Here is a 20381-nt window from a genome sequence, read left to right as displayed (position 1 = left end):
GGAAATCTAAGGACGACTAGTATATAAAAAAAAACAAAAGTACCGTAGAAGAAGAGAGGTATTTCTACCATATTTCTTCTTCTTTTCCGACATTTTTTCATGCGAATTCCCGGTTTTGACTTCCACAATTTTTTTAAATTTTTTAAACTGTTAGGTCTCAATGAATCAATCATTGCGTGTCCAATTTATATTTCCCAAATTAGAATTGGTCGTCCTCTATCTTTTTTCCTGGAAACTTCCATTTCAGTGTTTGTTTTGGAAACATTTCTACATTTTTTATTTTGTCGATTCCTTGTTTCTTATTGTTGTGCTCTGAGAATGCCACAGCCTGTCCTAAATGTTAAGTCTGGCATTGAAGGACCCGTACAAAGAAAATTTTATCAGTACAACTTATTAAAAAGTAAATTTCGACTTGAATGAAATTTGTCTCTGAGCACCGGGCTTTATCGACTCGAACAGAGACTTTTCACTACTATTAGAGACCTTTCGTTTATTTCGCCGCGGAATTCACTGAAATATCCGACTTAAGCCACTTAGGCAGCGGAGAAAAACGTTTCTCAGACCACGGAAACGATCGACAAAAACCAAAATATGGCTTAGTTTGTTCAATTGGAAGATTTCAAAATATTTGACAAATGCGTAAACAACTAAACGTTACTTCGGATAATAAATTCTTATTATTTATTTTTTTTATATTATTCTTTCTATAGGTCCGTGTTTAGTACATTGTTTATTCTATTGGCTATACTTCTATTCCATATAAGGTGATATTCTATATTATACGAGGGCGGTTCAAATATGATCGACACAAACGCTGTAGATGGCGCGCCCTTATGTTTTGAAGGTCGCGACTTGATTATGTGTTAATTGGGTCTCTTACCAACAATGTGACATAGTTTTAGTCGTGAACGTACTTCTCACGCGCGTTCTACGACCATTAGGGAACGTCAAGTGCCGACCGCTGTTGCGCAACGTATTGTCATTCGCTTTTTGGTACGGGAAAGCATTCAAAGCTCGAAAATAATTCGGCGTTTACGAAATCAATTCGATAGTGAATAACTGAGTGCGTTTTTTTATTTAAATGGACAGTAACGGTCAAATATGGCGACGAAACCGCCTAGAATAAGCGGCAAGATCGCCGATAGCGAACTCATTTTGAATGATGAATGAACCTATAATATCGGCGCTGTAGGTTCCCAAATTGTTGAACTTTGAGCAAAAATTCATGCTATTGGAAGTTGGTCACCAATTGCTGACGCAATACGAGGAGGAGGGGGAAAGTTTTTGAACGTGAATATTCACTACAGGCGAAACATTGATTCAATATTACACTCCCGAGTGTCGTCTAAAGAGTAGAGAAAGAAGGGAACGCCGGTCAAAGCGAAGACAACCAGGTCCACGGGTGAGATTATGCGTTCTGTATTCTGGAACTGACGTGGAGTGCTCAACCTTCTATAAGTACTACATACTACTGTAATCTTCTAAAAACACACATGAAAACCGCTTATTGCGTAAAAAGGATGAACATTCTAGCGCGAAGTACATTCTTCTCCGGGATAACGCGCCTCACGCTCGATATAACATCAGAATTGGGATGAGAGATACTAGAACATCCCCCAACAGTCCGGACTTATCACCCTGTGACTACCAAATGCATGAAATACGAAAGAAGCCCTCGGAGGTGAAAAATTCAACGCAACGAGGTGAAGGAGTTTGGGTGCACAAAGCTGTTCGAGCTTTCCAAAGAATTATTCGATAACGGCATCAGAATTATGTTACTAGTGAGAGGAATTACCCAGAAAAACTATGAATAAATGTGTCAGATCATACAGAATGTACACTAAAGGATTCCTTTTTTGGATTTCTTTAGACAAAGCGTTGTTCCACAGCAATCCATAGAGTACTTTCATAGCTTATCTTTTTTCGTGCAAGCTTTTGTTTTACACAGGTGTCATCTTGTTGTACTGCCAATCCTAAATACTTAAAAATTAACAGTTTTCTCCTGAAAGCCCTAAATTGCAACCTGCTCTCCAATGTTAATAAAAAATGTTCGTTTTCATAGTGTGGACAAAATATTGAGGTTGAGTTAACTAAATAAACAAATTTAAGACATTAATTGGCTACATACATGTCACATTAAAGAACTGCAGACCAAAGAACAGATACTTATTAATACTTTGTTTTTCAGAAGCTCTACTAGAAGCACCTCTAACCCCTTACACGATAACAGCGCGACCTTCGAGCAAAAGAAATTGTGCCACTCAAATGCCCGTGAAACCGTACCACGTGACATGGGCACCTATTCTACAATCTCGCAACTGCTCCACACAAACCCCTCCTCCACATAAAGAGAGCTCAGTCTAGTCCACGGAAACTCCCCCGGGACCTACTCAATGTCTCAGGGGAGAAAGGCCCCCATGGGTTCTAGCGCAAGGTTTTTGGGGCCCTGGATGTGTTTTTATTGTTGATGGTCCTTCTAGAAAAACTTGTGACAAACCCTGTCTCCCCAATCAGAAGTCTCGGCATCGGGACCAATACCACCTGTGATATTTGTGAATATCTCTCATATTTTTAAGTAATTTAACTAATTGTGACATTTATCAAAAAAAAAAACTCGACGTTTAAAGCTGTTATTTATTTCATTGTGAATAAAATATCATTACCAGTGTATTTGGAAAATTTTATTGTCATAACTTCGATTTTTGAGTGTAACTGATTCCGATTTTGGTAATGGGCATATTATTTTTTAATAGATATAACAAAATCTGGAATAAATGATGCTGTAAAGTAAATGTTGATGTATTTCGAACATTCCGAAAGATGAAAACGATTGCCAGCCAATTTTATTACCCTATATATTTATTGATTTGATGTTTAACCGAAGCTTTTCCAACCATTAGGTAATTGGTGTAATCACGCGGATGTTATTTGATTAGATCGATGAGGCAACTCGTATTAAACCAATCGTTACACTAAAATACATGTCAACCATAAAGTATAATGTTATTAATTAAATTAACTATATTATTGGTAACTAACTATAATATAGTTAATTATTATTGATAACTAACTCAAACCGGGATTTATCTGATGAATATACTTCCACGAAAGGTCTAAAATAAGGAAAATTCTCTACAAAATAGTATCTGAGTTATTTGTTCATAACCTCAAAATTTCGATTATAAAATGGGTTTGAACGCTCAAAAATATTTTGGATCGTGAATAACTCGAAAACTACGAGCAATTCGAAAGAAGTTCTGGAATAAAAAATGTACAGCACAAAATTCTCTAGAGATTGGTCTGTAAGCATTTTCTCCTAACCTCAAAATTATCACCGTAAAATGGATTCATGTTCTCAAAAACATTTTGAATTGCGGATAAATCGAAAACTATCAGGATTTGGGCACAAACAGCCAAGACAAAAAATGTGGAGCACAGCATTCTGTACAAAATGTTGCAATTTTTTCCTAACCTCAAAATTTCCATTATAAAATGGGTTTGAACGCTCAAAAATATTTTGGATCGTGAATAACTCGAAAAGTACGAGCAATTCAAAAAAGTTCTGGAATAAAAAATGTACAGCACAAAATTCTCTAGAGATTGGTCTGTAAGCATTTTTTCCTAACCTCAAAATTATCACAGTAAAATGGATTCATGTTCTCAAAAACATTTTGAATTGCGGATAAATCGAAAACTATCAGGATTTGGACACAAACAGCCAAGACAAAAAATGTGGAGCACAGCATTCTGTACAAAATGTTGCAATTTTTTCCTAACCTCAAAATTTCCATTATAAAATGGGTTTGAACGCTCAAAAATATTTTGGATCGTGAATAACTTGAAAACTACGAGGAATTCAAAAAAAGTTCTGGAATAAAAAATGTACAGCACAAAATTCTCTAGAGATTGGTCTGTAAGCATTTTCTCCTAACCTCAAAATTATCACCGTAAAATGGATTCATGTTCTCAAAAACATTTTGAATTGCGGATAAATCGAAAACTATCAGGATTTGGGCACAAACAGCCAAGACAAAAAATGTGGAGCACAGCATTCTGTACAAAATGTTGCAATTTTTTCCTAACCTCAAAATTTCCATTATAAAATGGGTTTGAACGCTCAAAAATATTTTGGATCGTGAATAACTCGAAAACTACGAGGAATTCAAAAAAAGTTCTGGAATAAAAAATGTACAGCACAAAATTCTCTAGAGATTGGTCTGTAAGCATTTTCTCCTAACCTCAAAATTATCACCGTAAAATGGATTCATGTTCTCAAAAACATTTTGAATTGCGGATAAATCGAAAACTATCAGGATTTGGGCACAAACAGCCAAGACAAAAAATGTGGAGCACAGCATTCTGTACAAAATGTTGCAATTTTTTCCTAACCTCAAAATTTCCATTATAAAATGGGTTTGAACGCTCAAAAATATTTTGGATCGTGAATAACTCGAAAACTACGAGGAATTCAAAAAAAGTTCTGGAATAAAAAATGTACAGCACAAAATTCTCTAGAGATTGGTCTGTAAGCATTTTCTCCTAACCTCAAAATTATCACCGTAAAATGGATTCATGTTCTCAAAAACATTTTGAATTGCGGATAAATCGAAAACTATCAGGATTTGGGCACAAACAGCCAAGACAAAAAATGTGGAGAACAGCATTCTGTACAAAATGTTGCAATTTTTTCCTAACCTCAAAATTTCCATTATAAAATGGGTTTGAACGCTCAAAAATATTTTCGATCGTGAATAACTCGAAAACTACGAGCAATACAAAAAAGTTCTGGAATAAAAAATGTACAGCACAAAATTCTCTAGAGATTGGTCTGTAAGCATTTTCTCCTAACCTCAAAATTATCACCGTAAAATGGATTCATGTTCTCAAAAACATTTTGAATTGCGGATAAATCGAAAACTATCAGGATTTGGACACAAACAGCCAAGACAAAAATGTGGAGCACAGCATTCTGTAAAAAATGTTGCAATTTTTTCCTAACCTCAAAATTTCCATTATAAAATGGGTTTGAACGCTCGAAAATATTTTGGATCGTGAATAACTCGAAAACTACGAGGAATTCGAAAAAGTTCTGGAACAAAAAATGTACAGCACAAAATTCTCTAGAGATTGGTCTGTAAGCATTTTCTCCTAACCTCAAAATTATCACCGTAAAATGGGTTTATGTTCTCAAAAACATTTTGAATTGCGGATAAATCGAAAACTATCAAGATTTGAGCACAAACAGCCAAGACAAAAAATGTGGAGCACAGCATTCTGTACAAAATGTTTCAATTTTTTCCTAACCTCAAAATTTCCACTATAAAATGGGTTTGAACGCTCAAAAATATTTTGGATCGTGAATAACTCGAAAACTACGAGGAATTCGAAAAAGTTCTGGAACAAAAAATGTACAGCACAAAATTCTCTAGAGATTGGTCTGTAAGCATTTTCTCCTAACCTCAAAATTATCACCGTAAAATGGGTTTATGTTCTCAAAAACATTTTGAATTGCAGATAAATCGAAAACTATCAAGATTTGGGCACAAACAGCCAAGACAAAAAATGTGGAGCACAGCATTCTGTACAAAATGTTTCAATTTTTTCCTAACCTCAAAATTTCCATTATAAAATGGGTTTGAACGCTCAAAAATATTTTGGATCGTGAATAACTCGAAAACTACGAGGAATTCGAAAAAGTTCTGGAACAAAAAATGTACAGCACAAAATTCTCTAGAGATTGGTCTGTAAGCATTTTCTCCTAACCTCAAAATTATCACCGTAAAATGGGTTTATGTTCTCAAAAACATTTTGAATTGCAGATAAATCGAAAACTATCAAGATTTGGGCACAAACAGCCAAGACAAAAAATGTGGAGCACAGCATTCTGTACAAAATGTTTCAATTTTTTCCTAACCTCAAAATTTCCATTATAAAATGGGTTTGAACGCTCAAAAATATTTTGGATCGTGAATAACTCGAAAACTACGAGGAATTCGAAAAAGTTCTGGAACAAAAAATGTACAGCACAAAATTCTCTAGAGATTGGTCTGTAAGCATTTTCTCCTAACCTCAAAATTATCACCGTAAAATGGGTTTATGTTCTCAAAAACATTTTGAATTGCGGATAAATCGAAAACTATCAAGATTTGAGCACAAACAGCCAAGACAAAAAATGTGGAGCACAGCATTCTGTACAAAATGTTTCAATTTTTTCCTAACCTCAAAATTTCCATTATAAAATGGGTTTGAACGCTCAAAAATATTTTGGATCGTGAATAACTCGAAAACTACGAGGAATTCGAAAAAGTTCTGGAACAAAAAATGTACAGCACAAAATTCTCTAGAGATTGGTCTGTAAGCATTTTCTCCTAACCTCAAAATTATCACCGTAAAATGGGTTTATGTTCTCAAAAACATTTTGAATTGCGGATAAATCGAAAACTATCAAGATTTGAGCACAAACAGCCAAGACAAAAAATGTGGAGCACAGCATTCTGTACAAAATGTTTCAATTTTTTCCTAACCTCAAAATTTCCACTATAAAATGGGTTTGAACGCTCAAAAATATTTTGGATCGTGAATAACTCGAAAACTACGAGGAATTCGAAAAAGTTCTGGAACAAAAAATGTACAGCACAAAATTCTCTAGAGATTGGTCTGTAAGCATTTTCTCCTAACCTCAAAATTATCACCGTAAAATGGGTTTATGTTCTCAAAAACATTTTGAATTGCAGATAAATCGAAAACTATCAAGATTTGGGCACAAACAGCCAAGACAAAAAATGTGGAGCACAGCATTCTGTACAAAATGTTTCAATTTTTTCCTAACCTCAAAATTTCCATTATAAAATGGGTTTGAACGCTCAAAAATATTTTGGATCGTGAATAACTCGAAAACTACGAGGAATTCGAAAAAGTTCTGGAACAAAAAATGTACAGCACAAAATTCTCTAGAGATTGGTCTGTAAGCATTTTCTCCTAACCTCAAAATTATCACCGTAAAATGGGTTTATGTTCTCAAAAACATTTTGAATTGCAGATAAATCGAAAACTATCAAGATTTGGGCACAAACAGCCAAGACAAAAAATGTGGAGCACAGCATTCTGTACAAAATGTTTCAATTTTTTCCTAACCTCAAAATTTCCATTATAAAATGGGTTTGAACGCTCAAAAATATTTTGGATCGTGAATAACTCGAAAACTACGAGGAATTCAAAAAAAGTTCTGGAATAAAAAATGTACAGCACAAAATTCTCTAGAGATTGGTCTGTAAGCATTTTCTCCTAACCTCAAAATTATCACCGTAAAATGGATTCATGTTCTCAAAAACATTTTGAATTGCGGATAAATCGAAAACTATCAGGATTTGGGCACAAACAGCCAAGACAAAAAATGTGGAGCACAGCATTCTGTACAAAATGTTGCAATTTTTTCCTAACCTCAAAATTTCCATTATAAAATGGGTTTTTTAACTACGAGGAATTCGAAAAAAAGTGCCGAAGCCAAAACTATAGAGCACTAAATTCACCATAAATTGGTTCCCAGGTTGTAATGCAGTACGGACTCGGCACCCGCGTGGTTGTCGGTGATCATCTCTGCAGATGGCAAAATTTCTCCTGGGAAAGAGGACGGGAATAAAGCTTTCGTTCTCTTAAACCAAATATCTGAATACAATGTCACGACTCGCAATCGATTTTGTGTAACGTGCTTTCACAAATACAACTTAAACTTTTCGAATAAACTCACTCTTGGATATTTAAGGACATTTACGGAAAAACGGGACACTTTGATCTCTATGCATTTTCAAAATTGTAAGAAAAAGGATACATCGTCCTGAGAATGTTTTTGTATAAACTTAAAGCTGAGATTCTAAGCTTCAAAATTAGTACCCACATTTTTGTGAAAGAGAAACTATTAAGAAGTCTGTAAATATTGAATTAATAATCAATCGAGAACGAAGGTAGTGTTCCCCTTAATTTTCGAGTTATTCGCGTTCCAAAATTTCGAAAAACCCGTGCCCTTAATTTTGTTAAGAGTGGCTAGGTTTATTCAGTAACCTAAACCTTCTGAGAATTTGGAAAATCAAAAACGACCAATTTAATTTCGGGTTCAATCCTATTTTACCTGTACTAACTACCTGCTTTGGTTCCCAGACGATTAAATAGTTATAGCACAGGATTATAACACTTAAACTCTAAAAAACTACGAAAAAATAAATAAAATGATGAAGGAAACGGAAACACAGATGGAATTACTAAAGATAGAACGAGGTGGTAGAACAGATTTGAATAAAAAGGAGCTTATGCTCCAACATATGAAAAAAACTGAATTTATATTTTTTTAAAACATCCCAAACGTTCTGTTCCTAAATAACAAAAAAATACGGATTCATAGGGATATTATTATACAAAATTCACATGAAACAAAAAGAAATTAGTGGAATTTTGTGAACACTATAATAAAGAAAGCAACATTAAAATAAGGAAAAATTTACCAGCGAATAGAAAGAGTAATATAACTACAAATTTTACTAAATTTACTTTGATTTAAACACTTTTAGAGTGTAGGTAGATAGAGGACGATTTAGAAACGAAACTGGAGTTTTATCTCTTTCTCTCACACACTCTCACTCACACTTTTTGCATATTAAAATTTAATTCATTCAATTCTAAATCTTAAAACAGGAAATCAATAATTTATAATTGATGAAAATTGATGATAATTGAAGTTGATGGTTTGGTTAATTATTAATATATTAAAAAGAATTTAATTCATCTAATGAATACAGTCATATTTTTGAGAAATAAACTATTTAAAATTAACGTTTTTAAATCACATATAAATTGGTTTTAAATGCATCTTGATTGAAAGAGCAACTCGAAAATTATTAAAAACTACTTAAGAAACAAAATAACGTGGTTAGGTTAGGTTAGGAATTTTTTTCATCCTCTTTCCTTGTTAGACGCCAAAAATCCTTACAAGGTACAATCATCTAGTATGTGAAAGACTATCTGGTAAAATTTTGAAGTCAATCGGTGAGTAAGGTAACGTTTTCGGAACTCCAGCCGTCCCTGCAACCTGGTGAATCGGTTCACCAACCAAATAAAAAAAAATAAACCGAGAAGAGCGTTTTTGCTTACAAACTTCGTGTTCGTTTCTTCTGGCTAAAATCTCCCTTCAGAAATAGTTAGACAAACACAACCCAACGCAACCACCACAACCCCAGTCCTGCAGAGGAGCTATTCCTATATCAGGACCTACTCCAAAAAACCACTTAAATTTGCAAAGTCAAACTTTTTTTCGATCTATACAGAAACGCTTTTTTGAAAATGTAAAGAAAATATATTAAGACGATTGTTAATATTGAAGAAACAACCTATTGATAAAAATACAAATAAAATAAAATCAAACTGGACTGAACATTTCACTTTTACTGGAATATCCAATGAAATTAATGAAGTTTCAGCTTTATGGGGTTTTTCTGTATAACTATTCGTATCAGCTGTAAATTTAACATCGATGTAGTCAACATCGTAATGTTGAATGAAAATTAACATCGCGGTTAAAAATCGTATTCTGAACAATCGGTCGTTTTGGTCGTCATTATTTTAACAACCAAAATATTATTATCCATGCAGAATAACATTTTCGTAAAATCTATCGATCTTGAAAATTAACGGCGCTGTTACATTTTTGTACAGAATAAGCCCATAAGATCGCAAATTTTTAACAGAATATTTCTAGTAAAAAAAATTATTTTTGACAAATTAATAATAAAAGAAGGGTCTAATATTTGTGAAATTATCATCAATTTTAAAAAAAATATTGAGATTTTGAAAGTAGATTAACCTACTAAAACTGTTATTACAAAAGCAGATGTTGAGAATTGATCGAATTGACAGCTGACCCGACCTACCCCAACCTTACCTCACACTATTTTGTTTTATATACAGTCAAAGTTGGTAACCATGTTCATGTTAATTTTTAATTTAGTTAAGTTGGTAAGCGATAAGCACATTTTGATATGTTCACGTGACAGTGAAAAAGCGAAATAAAATGGCGACAGGCAAAACGTGCTCCAATTTGTAATCTCAAGAATTGTTAAGTATTGAGCATCCGACGAATGTTTAACAAAAATTTTGTTGATCAAAACAAGTATTGTCAAACGATTCAAACGGTAATTTTTGAAACTCTATTCAATAAACATTTTGTCAACTTTGAACTTCATCATTTCTCAACAAAGAACCCAAACCCACTGAAAATAACAACCTCAGAGTATTATAATAAAATGATGAAATTATTGAATACAGGACCTTAGAAATTCAAATCAAAAACAAAATAATAATGTCATTCGACCTTGGGAAGGATTTTTTATTTCAGAAACAAAGAAAATAATTTTTTCCTTTTTTTTAACTAATGCTCTTTAAAAGAGACCCAAAATCCAAACGAATCATCAAGAAAAACAAATAAAAAGGTCTAGGAAATGAAAAAAATTATATGCATGGTGTTTCTAAATTCATGCGACAAAATTCTGGTGATTGCTCGTATAAAATTAAGATTCGTACGTGACAGCTGTCAAGCTAAGGAAATTTCCACATTACTTTCGCATTTAAGTCACGTGACCAAAAAATGTATAGAAAGGTTATAGCAATATTATAGCAACCTGTCAAAGTTAAGGCATCTGATTGGCTTAAAATGACAGATATAAATAAATAATAAGACGAATAATTTGTTTCTGTGAAGCCATCTTGTAGTGTGCGACTTTAACGCTAGGATGCGCGGATAACTGGCGCAGAAACTTTATGCCACATACCGTTTAACGTAGATTATTTTAGCATATTAGTTAACGTTCAGCATTTGACAGTTATCAATAGAGAGTGTTAGTGGTATCCTATAAAATTGAAAAGGACAGTTATGGCTTATGAAAGTTAACCTTACTTTCTTGTTTTTCATTTATATACAATATAATTTGTGTAAAAATTATAGAGTCGGAATCGATTTTTAGTTCTACGCCTTTCAATATTTCAGCTGAGCGTCTAGCTTGTAATAGTAAAGATTATAGTTAAAATAATTGATTCAACAATACCACTCCAATTTCCACAATTTTCTACGTAGAAATTGCATTAAGTTAATAAAAAGTAAATTTTTGAACGAATCAAACCGTTGATTATGGTATTGATACTGTTTATAAACTAGATGGAATTCCTTGAAAGTGAAAACCTCCAACACTGGACTAATGAAATTTATATAAATTTGGGCAATGACAGGTAAGTCAATTTGAATATGAGACTAATCAAATTTTGAATTAAAATGACAATTTTTCGTATTGTTCCAAACAAGGACTTATAAAACGTGTGGTTACCGTGAAAAAATAGAAATTTCGAACACATTCCATTCTTATACATAATTTGTTTAAAATATATTTTGTGTGAAAAATCGCAACCGAATGTACGAGTGCCTTTTTTTCCAAGCTTGGATCATTCCGTGCAGACGCTACGCGGGCAGAAGAAAGCTGTCGACGACTGCGAAGCTCTCGCACTACACACTCCGCCATTGTTGACATTCAAGCGTCAGTCGGCGTTGTGCTACAGCCACGTGAACATGTCCGCCATTCTTGATGATCCCGCCAAGTGTGAATTTCGAAATGTTATTCGTTTCTTACAGGCTGAAGGCCATAGTACTGTAGAAATCAATCGGAGAATCAGTCGTATGTATGGGGAAAACGTAATGAGTGATGGTGGTGTGTGTGAATGGTGTCGAAAGTTTGAATTATGTGCATGATGAAGGAGGCTAAGGACGCAAATCTGTCGTTTCAGATAACTTGGTTCAACGAGTTAACAGAATGGTTAAAGAAAACCGCAGATTCACCATTACTGCTTTGTCTACGGAATTTCCAGAAGTTTCAAGGTCTGTTCATTGGCGGCAACGTTCTTTGAAGAGGGTATTGAAAAGCTTGTCCACATATATGACAAATGTCTCAATCTCTTTGGTGATTTTGTCGAATGGAACCTACATATTCTTGTTCAGTACGCTAATACATCACTGCTTATAGAATCAAATATAAGTCTTCTTATTTACGTCGCAAATTGAAAAAAACGGCCAAATTTAAGTTGATATTTTGCAATAAATATTTTTAATTATAATTATTGATCAATACTGCGTAGATTGTTATAGTTCTTTTTAAGACAAACATTTGAGATAACTCAATTCGTTGCAAAAATCCATTTTACAACTAAAAACACTTTTTTTCTAAATTAATTATTGCAGGAATATAAGGTCAAATCGACAAGGGGTGAAGTTTATTATCTTTTTATCGAATTGTACTTCAATTGTTTCATAAAAAGTTTATCGATCTTATCAGTTTAGAGCTATGAAAAATGGCTTTTGAATAATTACATTCAATTATCGTTAATCGTGTGATTGGGTGCGGTCTGAAATCTGAATTAGATACAACTAATCAATTTTAGTTAAAAATTATGTGTGACAAATACTGAAAATTTTTATGGTCACATAAATCAAATGAAGAATCAATGAATTAGTTACTAAATTTTGATCTAACTGGGTAAAGTAAAACTTTTTTTCGTATCGTTTTTCATACAATTAAATTAATAAAAGAGATTTACTTCTTATAGAGCAGTTGAAATACAACTCTTTAAAAAGACAATAAACTTTAGTCCTAACCTACAATAAATAATTTTAAGAAATATTTCTGGTTGTAAATTGTATTTTTACAATAAATAATTAAATTATGGTAAATGTTAAATACACAATTTTATTAATCCAAGAAAGAACTATCGGAATCTACAAAGTTTTAAAAATAACAATTTTTTATTGCTAAAAATTGAAAATCTCAAATTTGGACGCTTTTTTCCAATGTGTGATGCGAATAATTGACTAAACTTGATAAATAACCTCTAATTTTGTATAGTTTTTCAATACCTACAACTTTTTCTTTACATTAAATTTCACCCAAGTTTTTCCTCAAAATTAAAATATCAACAATGTTTTTGGCGTCGTCAAACTAACCTTTCTGCGGCAGACAGCAGGTTCGACGCGGACGCCCGAACGCCTTGATATCTCGATAAACAACGCAGTTAATCGCGTCAAACAAGTGGCTATTTAAGCCAAAATCAGTCTCAAACAGAGGGGGTTAGCTCACCGACACCACTAGAGAAGCATTTTTCTTCTTCACCGCCACGTGTGTATATAGTTCTAGATTTCATATTGTATATATAGATTTGGGGTCTCGTATATATTGCGACCCAAAGGATCGATTGTGTCCCCCTTTCTTGCTGCAATACTGGAGAACGAACTCAGTGTTTACAGCTGATCCATCAATCCCACTCCTTTAAAAAGTCTAGAATGTGGGATGGCTTTAATTGCCAGGGATCTTCGTTCTTTAGGTTTCATATTAATTCAGGTTTTTGTTTAAATTAATATAATAAATTTTTAACGAAGTGGAAGTGGTATAAGAAGGTTCTCCTTCTAATTTAAATCCTTATTAAAATTTAAATTAAATTTGAAGTTTAATTTCTTAATGATTTCTTCCTAAAACCTATCATTCAAATTTCTATATTAAAGAAATCAATGTTTTAATATTAAAAATTATATATATGTGACATAGGGGGGGCATAAAATGAAACACATTTTTATTTAATACCTGTTTCTCGTAATATAAAGCACAATATTTTAATTCAACTTTATAATAGTCGCTAAAAATGAAAAGGAAAACACACAGAAACCCAATAAATACCTTCAACTCCAATCTAAACTTAATGGTCAAGGAAACATTATGATTCCAGCGTGACGTCGTGAGCGAGGCGTGTCAAATATGAGCCGACAAGTCAGCATATCAGTGTATGTGTATCGTGAGGCATAAGCAAGAATTATACATCGGAGGCAGCTATAGAAAAGGCGAAGGACCGCTCGGATTAGATCTTTTCTTGTCGAAAAAGGTTGGAAAGGGTTTACTCGAGGTAACGAAACACACACAATAAGACGTACAGACCATAAAGACAAGAGTGTATAGCTAACTTTTAACAAAAAGATAAGACTTTCCAGAATCTCCCATAGAGTTCAGTGGAGAGGAAGGAGTCTACGCGCGAAACTGTGACGCGAATGAGAATGAAGACTGTCGAAATGACAGGGGGCTGGTGGAATATCCTTCTCCGCACCCATCCGTGGATTTATCTGGCGGTGGATGCTTAGTGGGACGGGTTTTCTCACGCGCGCGATCTTAATTTATCTCTGTAACTCTATATTGACGTACTGAACAAAAAAACATGTGGCATCAACATATTCTCTTAACAAAAATCACTGGACTATATCAGAATATTATACCAAAAGTTATAAAAATATTTTGATATCGATTGAAGTTGAAATGGCAAACAGTTTGTATAGTAAACGAAGCACACGTACAACCATTATCCGACATAAAATAAACGTAATAGTAAAACAAAAACACCATCATGCATTAATGACAGCGCTCATTAATTTTAGTTTGACGAGTATATTTCATTACAAATTGGAAAATAACTTTACGGATTACAATTTGAATAAATTTGATTCCACATTGTTATATGCACTAGTTAATATCACACATATAAGCCCAGTTGTGAATTCCTCTCGGGATTTAAACAAAACTTCTAATTCAAATCGAAATACGAGGGCGGTTTGACAAGACTTCGCTACGGTAATAGTTAGACTGCACAGTTACATGGACTGCTACATTAGCCGTGGAAGTGGCAATGCGATTTTGCTCGACTGTACACGTATTTCCCTTGGCTACTTCAAATGACAAAATAATTGAAAATTATGGTTCTAAAATGGTATTCGATTATCTTACAAAAATTTAAAACAATGAACTCTATTCGCTTCAAGGTATAATTTTCAATGCACATTCAAGTTGAGTTTTTCTATCAATTTTATCCATGTTTTAGTTTATTCATGAATATATTGAAAATAAATGTTACCAATTGTAGGAGACACATCAAAGAAACCTCCGATTACCCAAAATTACATTCAAATATCATAAAATTGTACCAGGATCTATTTAAAACGAATCCAATTCTTAAAACTCCTACGCTTTCCACATCATTATTTCTGTTTCTATATCTTTTGAAGAAGATTGTGTGCAGGTGGTGGCCCTCCTTGGTTCAACTCTACCTCCTGATGAAATTTCCACGTACTTACTTTGTGAAAACTATAATCAGGTTATGCTAGATCCAATCTCTGCGCGAGGATACACAAATGAACGCAAACGCTCAACTGTGTGTTCGTTTTTTGGGTGCAAATGAAAGGACATGACGACGTTAATATAGAAAAGAATGTAGAAGACTAGCACACCTGTTGCCTCATCTCGTCAAAACTCGTGTCGAGAGGTGTCTCGCGATTGTCTGGATCAAGCATTACAAATTATTCTTTAGCCGACGAAGAATTTTTAATCTTCTACAAGAAATCGTTTCATTTATTCAGGAGCACACCATATATTATGATTTAGTGATAACCAGTAGTCGATATTTCGTAGCTATTGCTATAGAAACTCACACTGACAGAGATTGTCAGTACTGCTTCCCCAACACTGCGAGTTGTACTGTCTGTCGCGTGTTTCTTTAACAAAATTATCGTCTTCACATACCGGGAGTAAACCGTTCACCGTCGTTGTCAAATTGTTCACCAAAGTAAAGAAATTTCTTGAGGTGTAAATTGCTAGCAGCTAGATCAGGGCTGTACGGTGAATCATCAAACATCAATCAAACTGTTGTTTGAAATGCTACATCGCAATTTCCATAGTGTTTCACCCAATACTTCAACCTAGAGCTTCATTACCCACCGAACGTTTCAAGCGGCGGGAGAAGGAACAAGAACTTCCATTTCGGACCACTACTACCACGCTATCAGCACGGGGTGTGCCCTGTAGGGCTGGCATATTATTGATACGTTATTTGTTACGAATAATTACGTCTTTCAACTAAAAGTCAAAGAAGTTAGGTTTTAAGCATGTCAATGCTAACCGTGAAGTTTACATTCAACTGCTCAGCGCTGCTAATGGCGAAGAAACTTGTTTTTTATATCTAAATTCAAGAAATTGAAAGCTCATTCACAGTCTGAAGAAACAAAGCTAAATTTGTCGTTCAAGCTTCTACAAAGAGTTGTAGTTACCTCATCACTTGTTGCTCATTTCCTAAACTCGCCACTAGAGTGTCTAGATTCGAGATTTTTATTAATTTACTAGCAGAACCGACTGAGTGATTTGATTTGTAATAATTCTAATGACAATACAATTGCTCTCTCTTCTGCCTGTTCGATGAAATTATACTGGCATCGAGTTGTTACAGGTTCTTCACCATTGCCCATAAAATAGATCTGAAGAAATTTTGGATCTTCATTTGGCATTGGCATCAATGATCCAATTTTATGATATACCCTTGAATTTAGAATGTTGTCTCAAAATTACGACTATCAGATGACAAATCACAAACTTTGGATGCTCGAAATGACGACATTTGGAAGCAAGAATTAAATTTTCGTGTCTTACTCAAAAATAATTTTGATTCATTTGTATAGTAACTTTGGAATCGACCGAGTAATTGATGTCTGGTACATAATTAAACGTGTTACTGCGCGGTTGGTTCGATGATTTTCTCGGTTTTACCCTCTATATGAATCTATGTGTTGTTGAGGTGCCACCCTGGTGCATTTTCTTGTCGACGATTATTACTCTGTTCTCGTGCACGAATTTCGGCTGTGTGAATTTTTTGAGCTTCATTTCTTTCTGCTCTCTATTCGACTGATTCATGAGCTCTTTCAACACGTTCACATCGAGTATTCTTGCTACGAGCGTTGAGGTTGGATTTTTTGGGTGGCATTTTACTAAAAATACTAAATGAATTTTTAATAAGAATGAATTTCGCTGTTCTCTGAATAACTGTAAGTCAGAAGTAAAAAAAAATATTCGAAGTAACGTACGCAACGAAGACAAAATGAAGAATGATTTGAAAAAAGCGACGTTAAGTGCTATAGGCAAAATAAGACATGTATAGTGTGTATTCTAAGAAAATATATGACATTAAAGTGTGGCGCCATCTATGAGGTGCAACGAACAAAATTTGACAGTTCTCTGTAAAGAAATTCGCTTAAGGCGCCATCTGTTCCAGACTAATGGAAACTACGATTAATAACAACAATCAACGTTGATGATCAGTTTATTATTAATTAATTATTAATAATTAATAACTATCCTATCATTTAAGTCGGACCAAATTACATAAATGTGCCAACTTTCATGAATATCAGTTGACTCGTTTTTGAGTTGATTCGGAACATTAACACGGACACTGAATTTTTATATATTAAGATTTCGATACTTTTTTCTGTTTCTGGTACATTTTTATGATAAAGTTGCTGTATAAAAGTTTCTATCAAATTTATGGTGTGAATATTTTATAAAAAATAAAAAACCAAAGGTATTTTCTATGTTTTTAGCTCAAACTTAATGAATGGTGTTTTTCAAGTAAATAACATGCATGTTTTACCACCCAAGGGTGATAAGTTGACCTTTTTGATTACTGTAACCCTCTTCATTCAAAAATTTGTCAAAATACATTTTTCAGGATTCAGGAATAAGAAAAAAATTATTTTTTCGCCTCTACGAGGTGTTCGATTTAAAAACTATCCATTGTCCTCTCAATGAAATACTTTTTTCTGTAAGGTTTATTTTTTAAGAAAATCAAACCTAATTTCACGTGAATAATTGATATAATCCGCCTCTGGTTTTAAAGTGACTCGTTTCCACTTTTTTTTCGTGACGGGTGTTCTTTAATCCGAAGCCGTATGAAAAAAGTTTGGATTTTAATTTCGAGGTAGCCCCGAAGGCTCAGAATATCCGTCTACCAGTCACATCTCTTTCTTTACTCCCACGAGACTCTAAAAAACTTTTCACATATTGAGTGAATGTTGTAAACTTTGGAAATTCGTTTGCGGTCAAAGTTTTCTATCGGTTTTCAAGATACACCTCTCTAATTTATAGCCAACAAAGTTAATTAGGTGTCTCTCTAAATTAATTATATGCTTTTAGTTTTATCGAAAAAGACTTTTCTACACTGGAAAGTAGTTACCAAGTCTTGTCTTGTCTAATCTACAAAAATACATCTCGTCAACATAATATTATTTTTTTAAATTTTCTTTTTCTTCTTATCACATTATCATCGGCTCTTCTCTCTTTTTTTAGCCACGTTTTCTTTGACAAATTACATCCAATAAATAGAACAATCATAGATTATCATCTCGCTTCTTTAAATCCACCTCGAGAAAAATAATTATGGCAACTATTGAAGAAAAAATTGTGAGGACACAGACAGAGAACAGAAAGAGAATGAAACTAGGAATGATTTAACAAAGATCACAGAGAGATTATCGAATAAAAGAATGAAGCGAGAAGCAGAGTGATGAACCGAAGAATCCGAAGTAATGTGGAAAGATTAACAACCTCAGGAATGAGTGAAAGAAGCTGTTAAGGAGAAAGAAAATAGAGGCACTGAAATAAATAGATGAACTAAGTGAAAGAAACCTAGAATAAATGCTTGTAGAAAGCCAGACAACTTGAAGAATCAATATAAAGAAGATGGGCACATTTTCAAGATCTACAGAGAAGAAAGTGAACCCATAGAAGTTGTTGTTAAAATATGGTGGAGATGTCGAAGTAAACATGATATTACAATCATCCACATAAACTGGAAAGCTGAGAAACTTCAAGTCAACTTGACCTCTGGTAGTGGATAAGAAGGGCAACAAAACAAACTACAATAATTACAGTTGTTGAACAGGATATATAAAATTCTAACCCATATATTGAACGATAGATTGGAAGAAATTTCTGAAACTAAAATCGGAGAACATCTGGCGAAATCTTTTTGTTGCGTCAGATAATGTTGATTAATTTTAACCACCCTTTGATCAATTCAACAGATCCAAAGTGACTGCACCCCTCGAAGACCTGGAAGTGCCTAAAAAGCTGGGAAACTTGATAACGCTCAAGCACAACCAATTGATCGATTCGTGGTCCATGAAGGGGTTTATAATTATTGTTCATTCTTAAGCATTTTGACCAACGGTGGACAATGTTTGACAAGTCGACACAAATACATACCTCCGCCGATAACATCGCACTAATATCAAGCAAAACTAAATAGGTGAAGGTGTTCGAAGACATAGAGAGGACAAGGACAAGGGACAAGGACAAGGGAATAACAACCTCAAGTACCTTGGGAATCTGATAGAAAACAATGCAAACTGCTCATAATCCATCAAGGAAAGAATAGAAACTACAAACTAAATTCAAAGCCAACTATGTGTCTACTGAAGACCAAACTTCAAAACTACATATCTACAAAACTATTAATCGCCCAGTAGTCTTAGACGTTGACAGAGTACGATGAAAAAAATTGAAAAGATTCAAACGAAAAGTCATCAGGAGAACATATGGAGGTATAAAAATGGGAGACAAATTGAGAATCCCATATAATTCTGATAAAACCGACCACGTGCATAACCAAGACATTATTCGTTTCATCAAAGCTCCAAGAAACCAATGGTTCGAACATCAACGTGTAGAAAACTCCCGAATGTCAAAAAAGTTTTGAATGTTGAAGTATACAATGCAAGGAGAAGTGGGAGGCCAAAAATAAGGTGATCCAAGGCAAGGGACAGAATGTAAAGGGGGTCCATTATTGAGGAGACCAAGGTCCACTCGGGGTGGTGAACAATTTTTCCATACATCATCCGATATAACATGACGGATGTTTTCAATCAGTTCTTCTTCAAGTACTATACACTTTGCAGCGTGTAGGTGTTCTCTTGTCCAAAACTTCTAATCTATTATCTGAAGACATGTCGAAAAATTGTTGCTGCGCCCTGAATGCCACACCAGTTTCTTATGTTCTGTGCTCGGTCCATGGGATCCGTAGAAGTCAGCGCAACAGTGTGGATTTATTGTTATCGTCAATTTTTTTAATTTCTATTTTTGCTGGACCAACCGTCTATCTATTTTACGAAAGAATTTTATTTCCTCTTCAAAGAAATAGCTAATTGCTTGTAACGAATAGTAATTTAATTTGCGTGGAACAAAAACCATTCAAGTTTGTTAAGTAAAATGTAAAATATTTTTTGTAAACGTATCTGGAAACCTAAAAACCGTCAGTTTTGCCGAACAGAGGTCTTCCTTTCTCCTTTCAGAATTAAATTACGGATACAAAAGTATAAGTACAAATTTATTAACTCGCTTTTGTCCCTCAAACTTGCCTTTGTAAAAGTAACAATTAGAAAAGCGAAAAATTGTAAATCTTAGCTAATAAATTGAAGCAATTAAAATTAAATCTTCTGT

The 20381-nt window shown here is 33.9% G+C and overlaps 1 protein-coding gene across 1 annotated transcript in view; it reads left to right on the top strand.

The window, feature by feature from the left end:
* The window catches only part of LOC130445025 (hemicentin-2-like), a 517421-nt gene extending 514753 nt beyond the window's left edge, over positions 1–2668 (top strand). Inside the window, exon 15 of the mRNA XM_056780490.1 lies at positions 2189–2668. Within this exon, the coding sequence (XP_056636468.1) occupies positions 2189–2364 (176 nt within the window). The 3' untranslated portion in view covers positions 2365–2668. The remainder of the gene's footprint in view (positions 1–2188) is intronic.
* The last annotated feature ends 17713 nt before the right edge of the window (positions 2669–20381 follow it).

The sequence above is a fragment of the Diorhabda sublineata genome, chromosome 6 (assembly GCF_026230105.1).
Source record: "Diorhabda sublineata isolate icDioSubl1.1 chromosome 6, icDioSubl1.1, whole genome shotgun sequence".
In the NCBI taxonomy this organism is placed as follows: domain Eukaryota; kingdom Metazoa; phylum Arthropoda; class Insecta; order Coleoptera; family Chrysomelidae; genus Diorhabda; species Diorhabda sublineata.
This window is presented reverse-complemented; position numbering and strand designations above follow the sequence as displayed.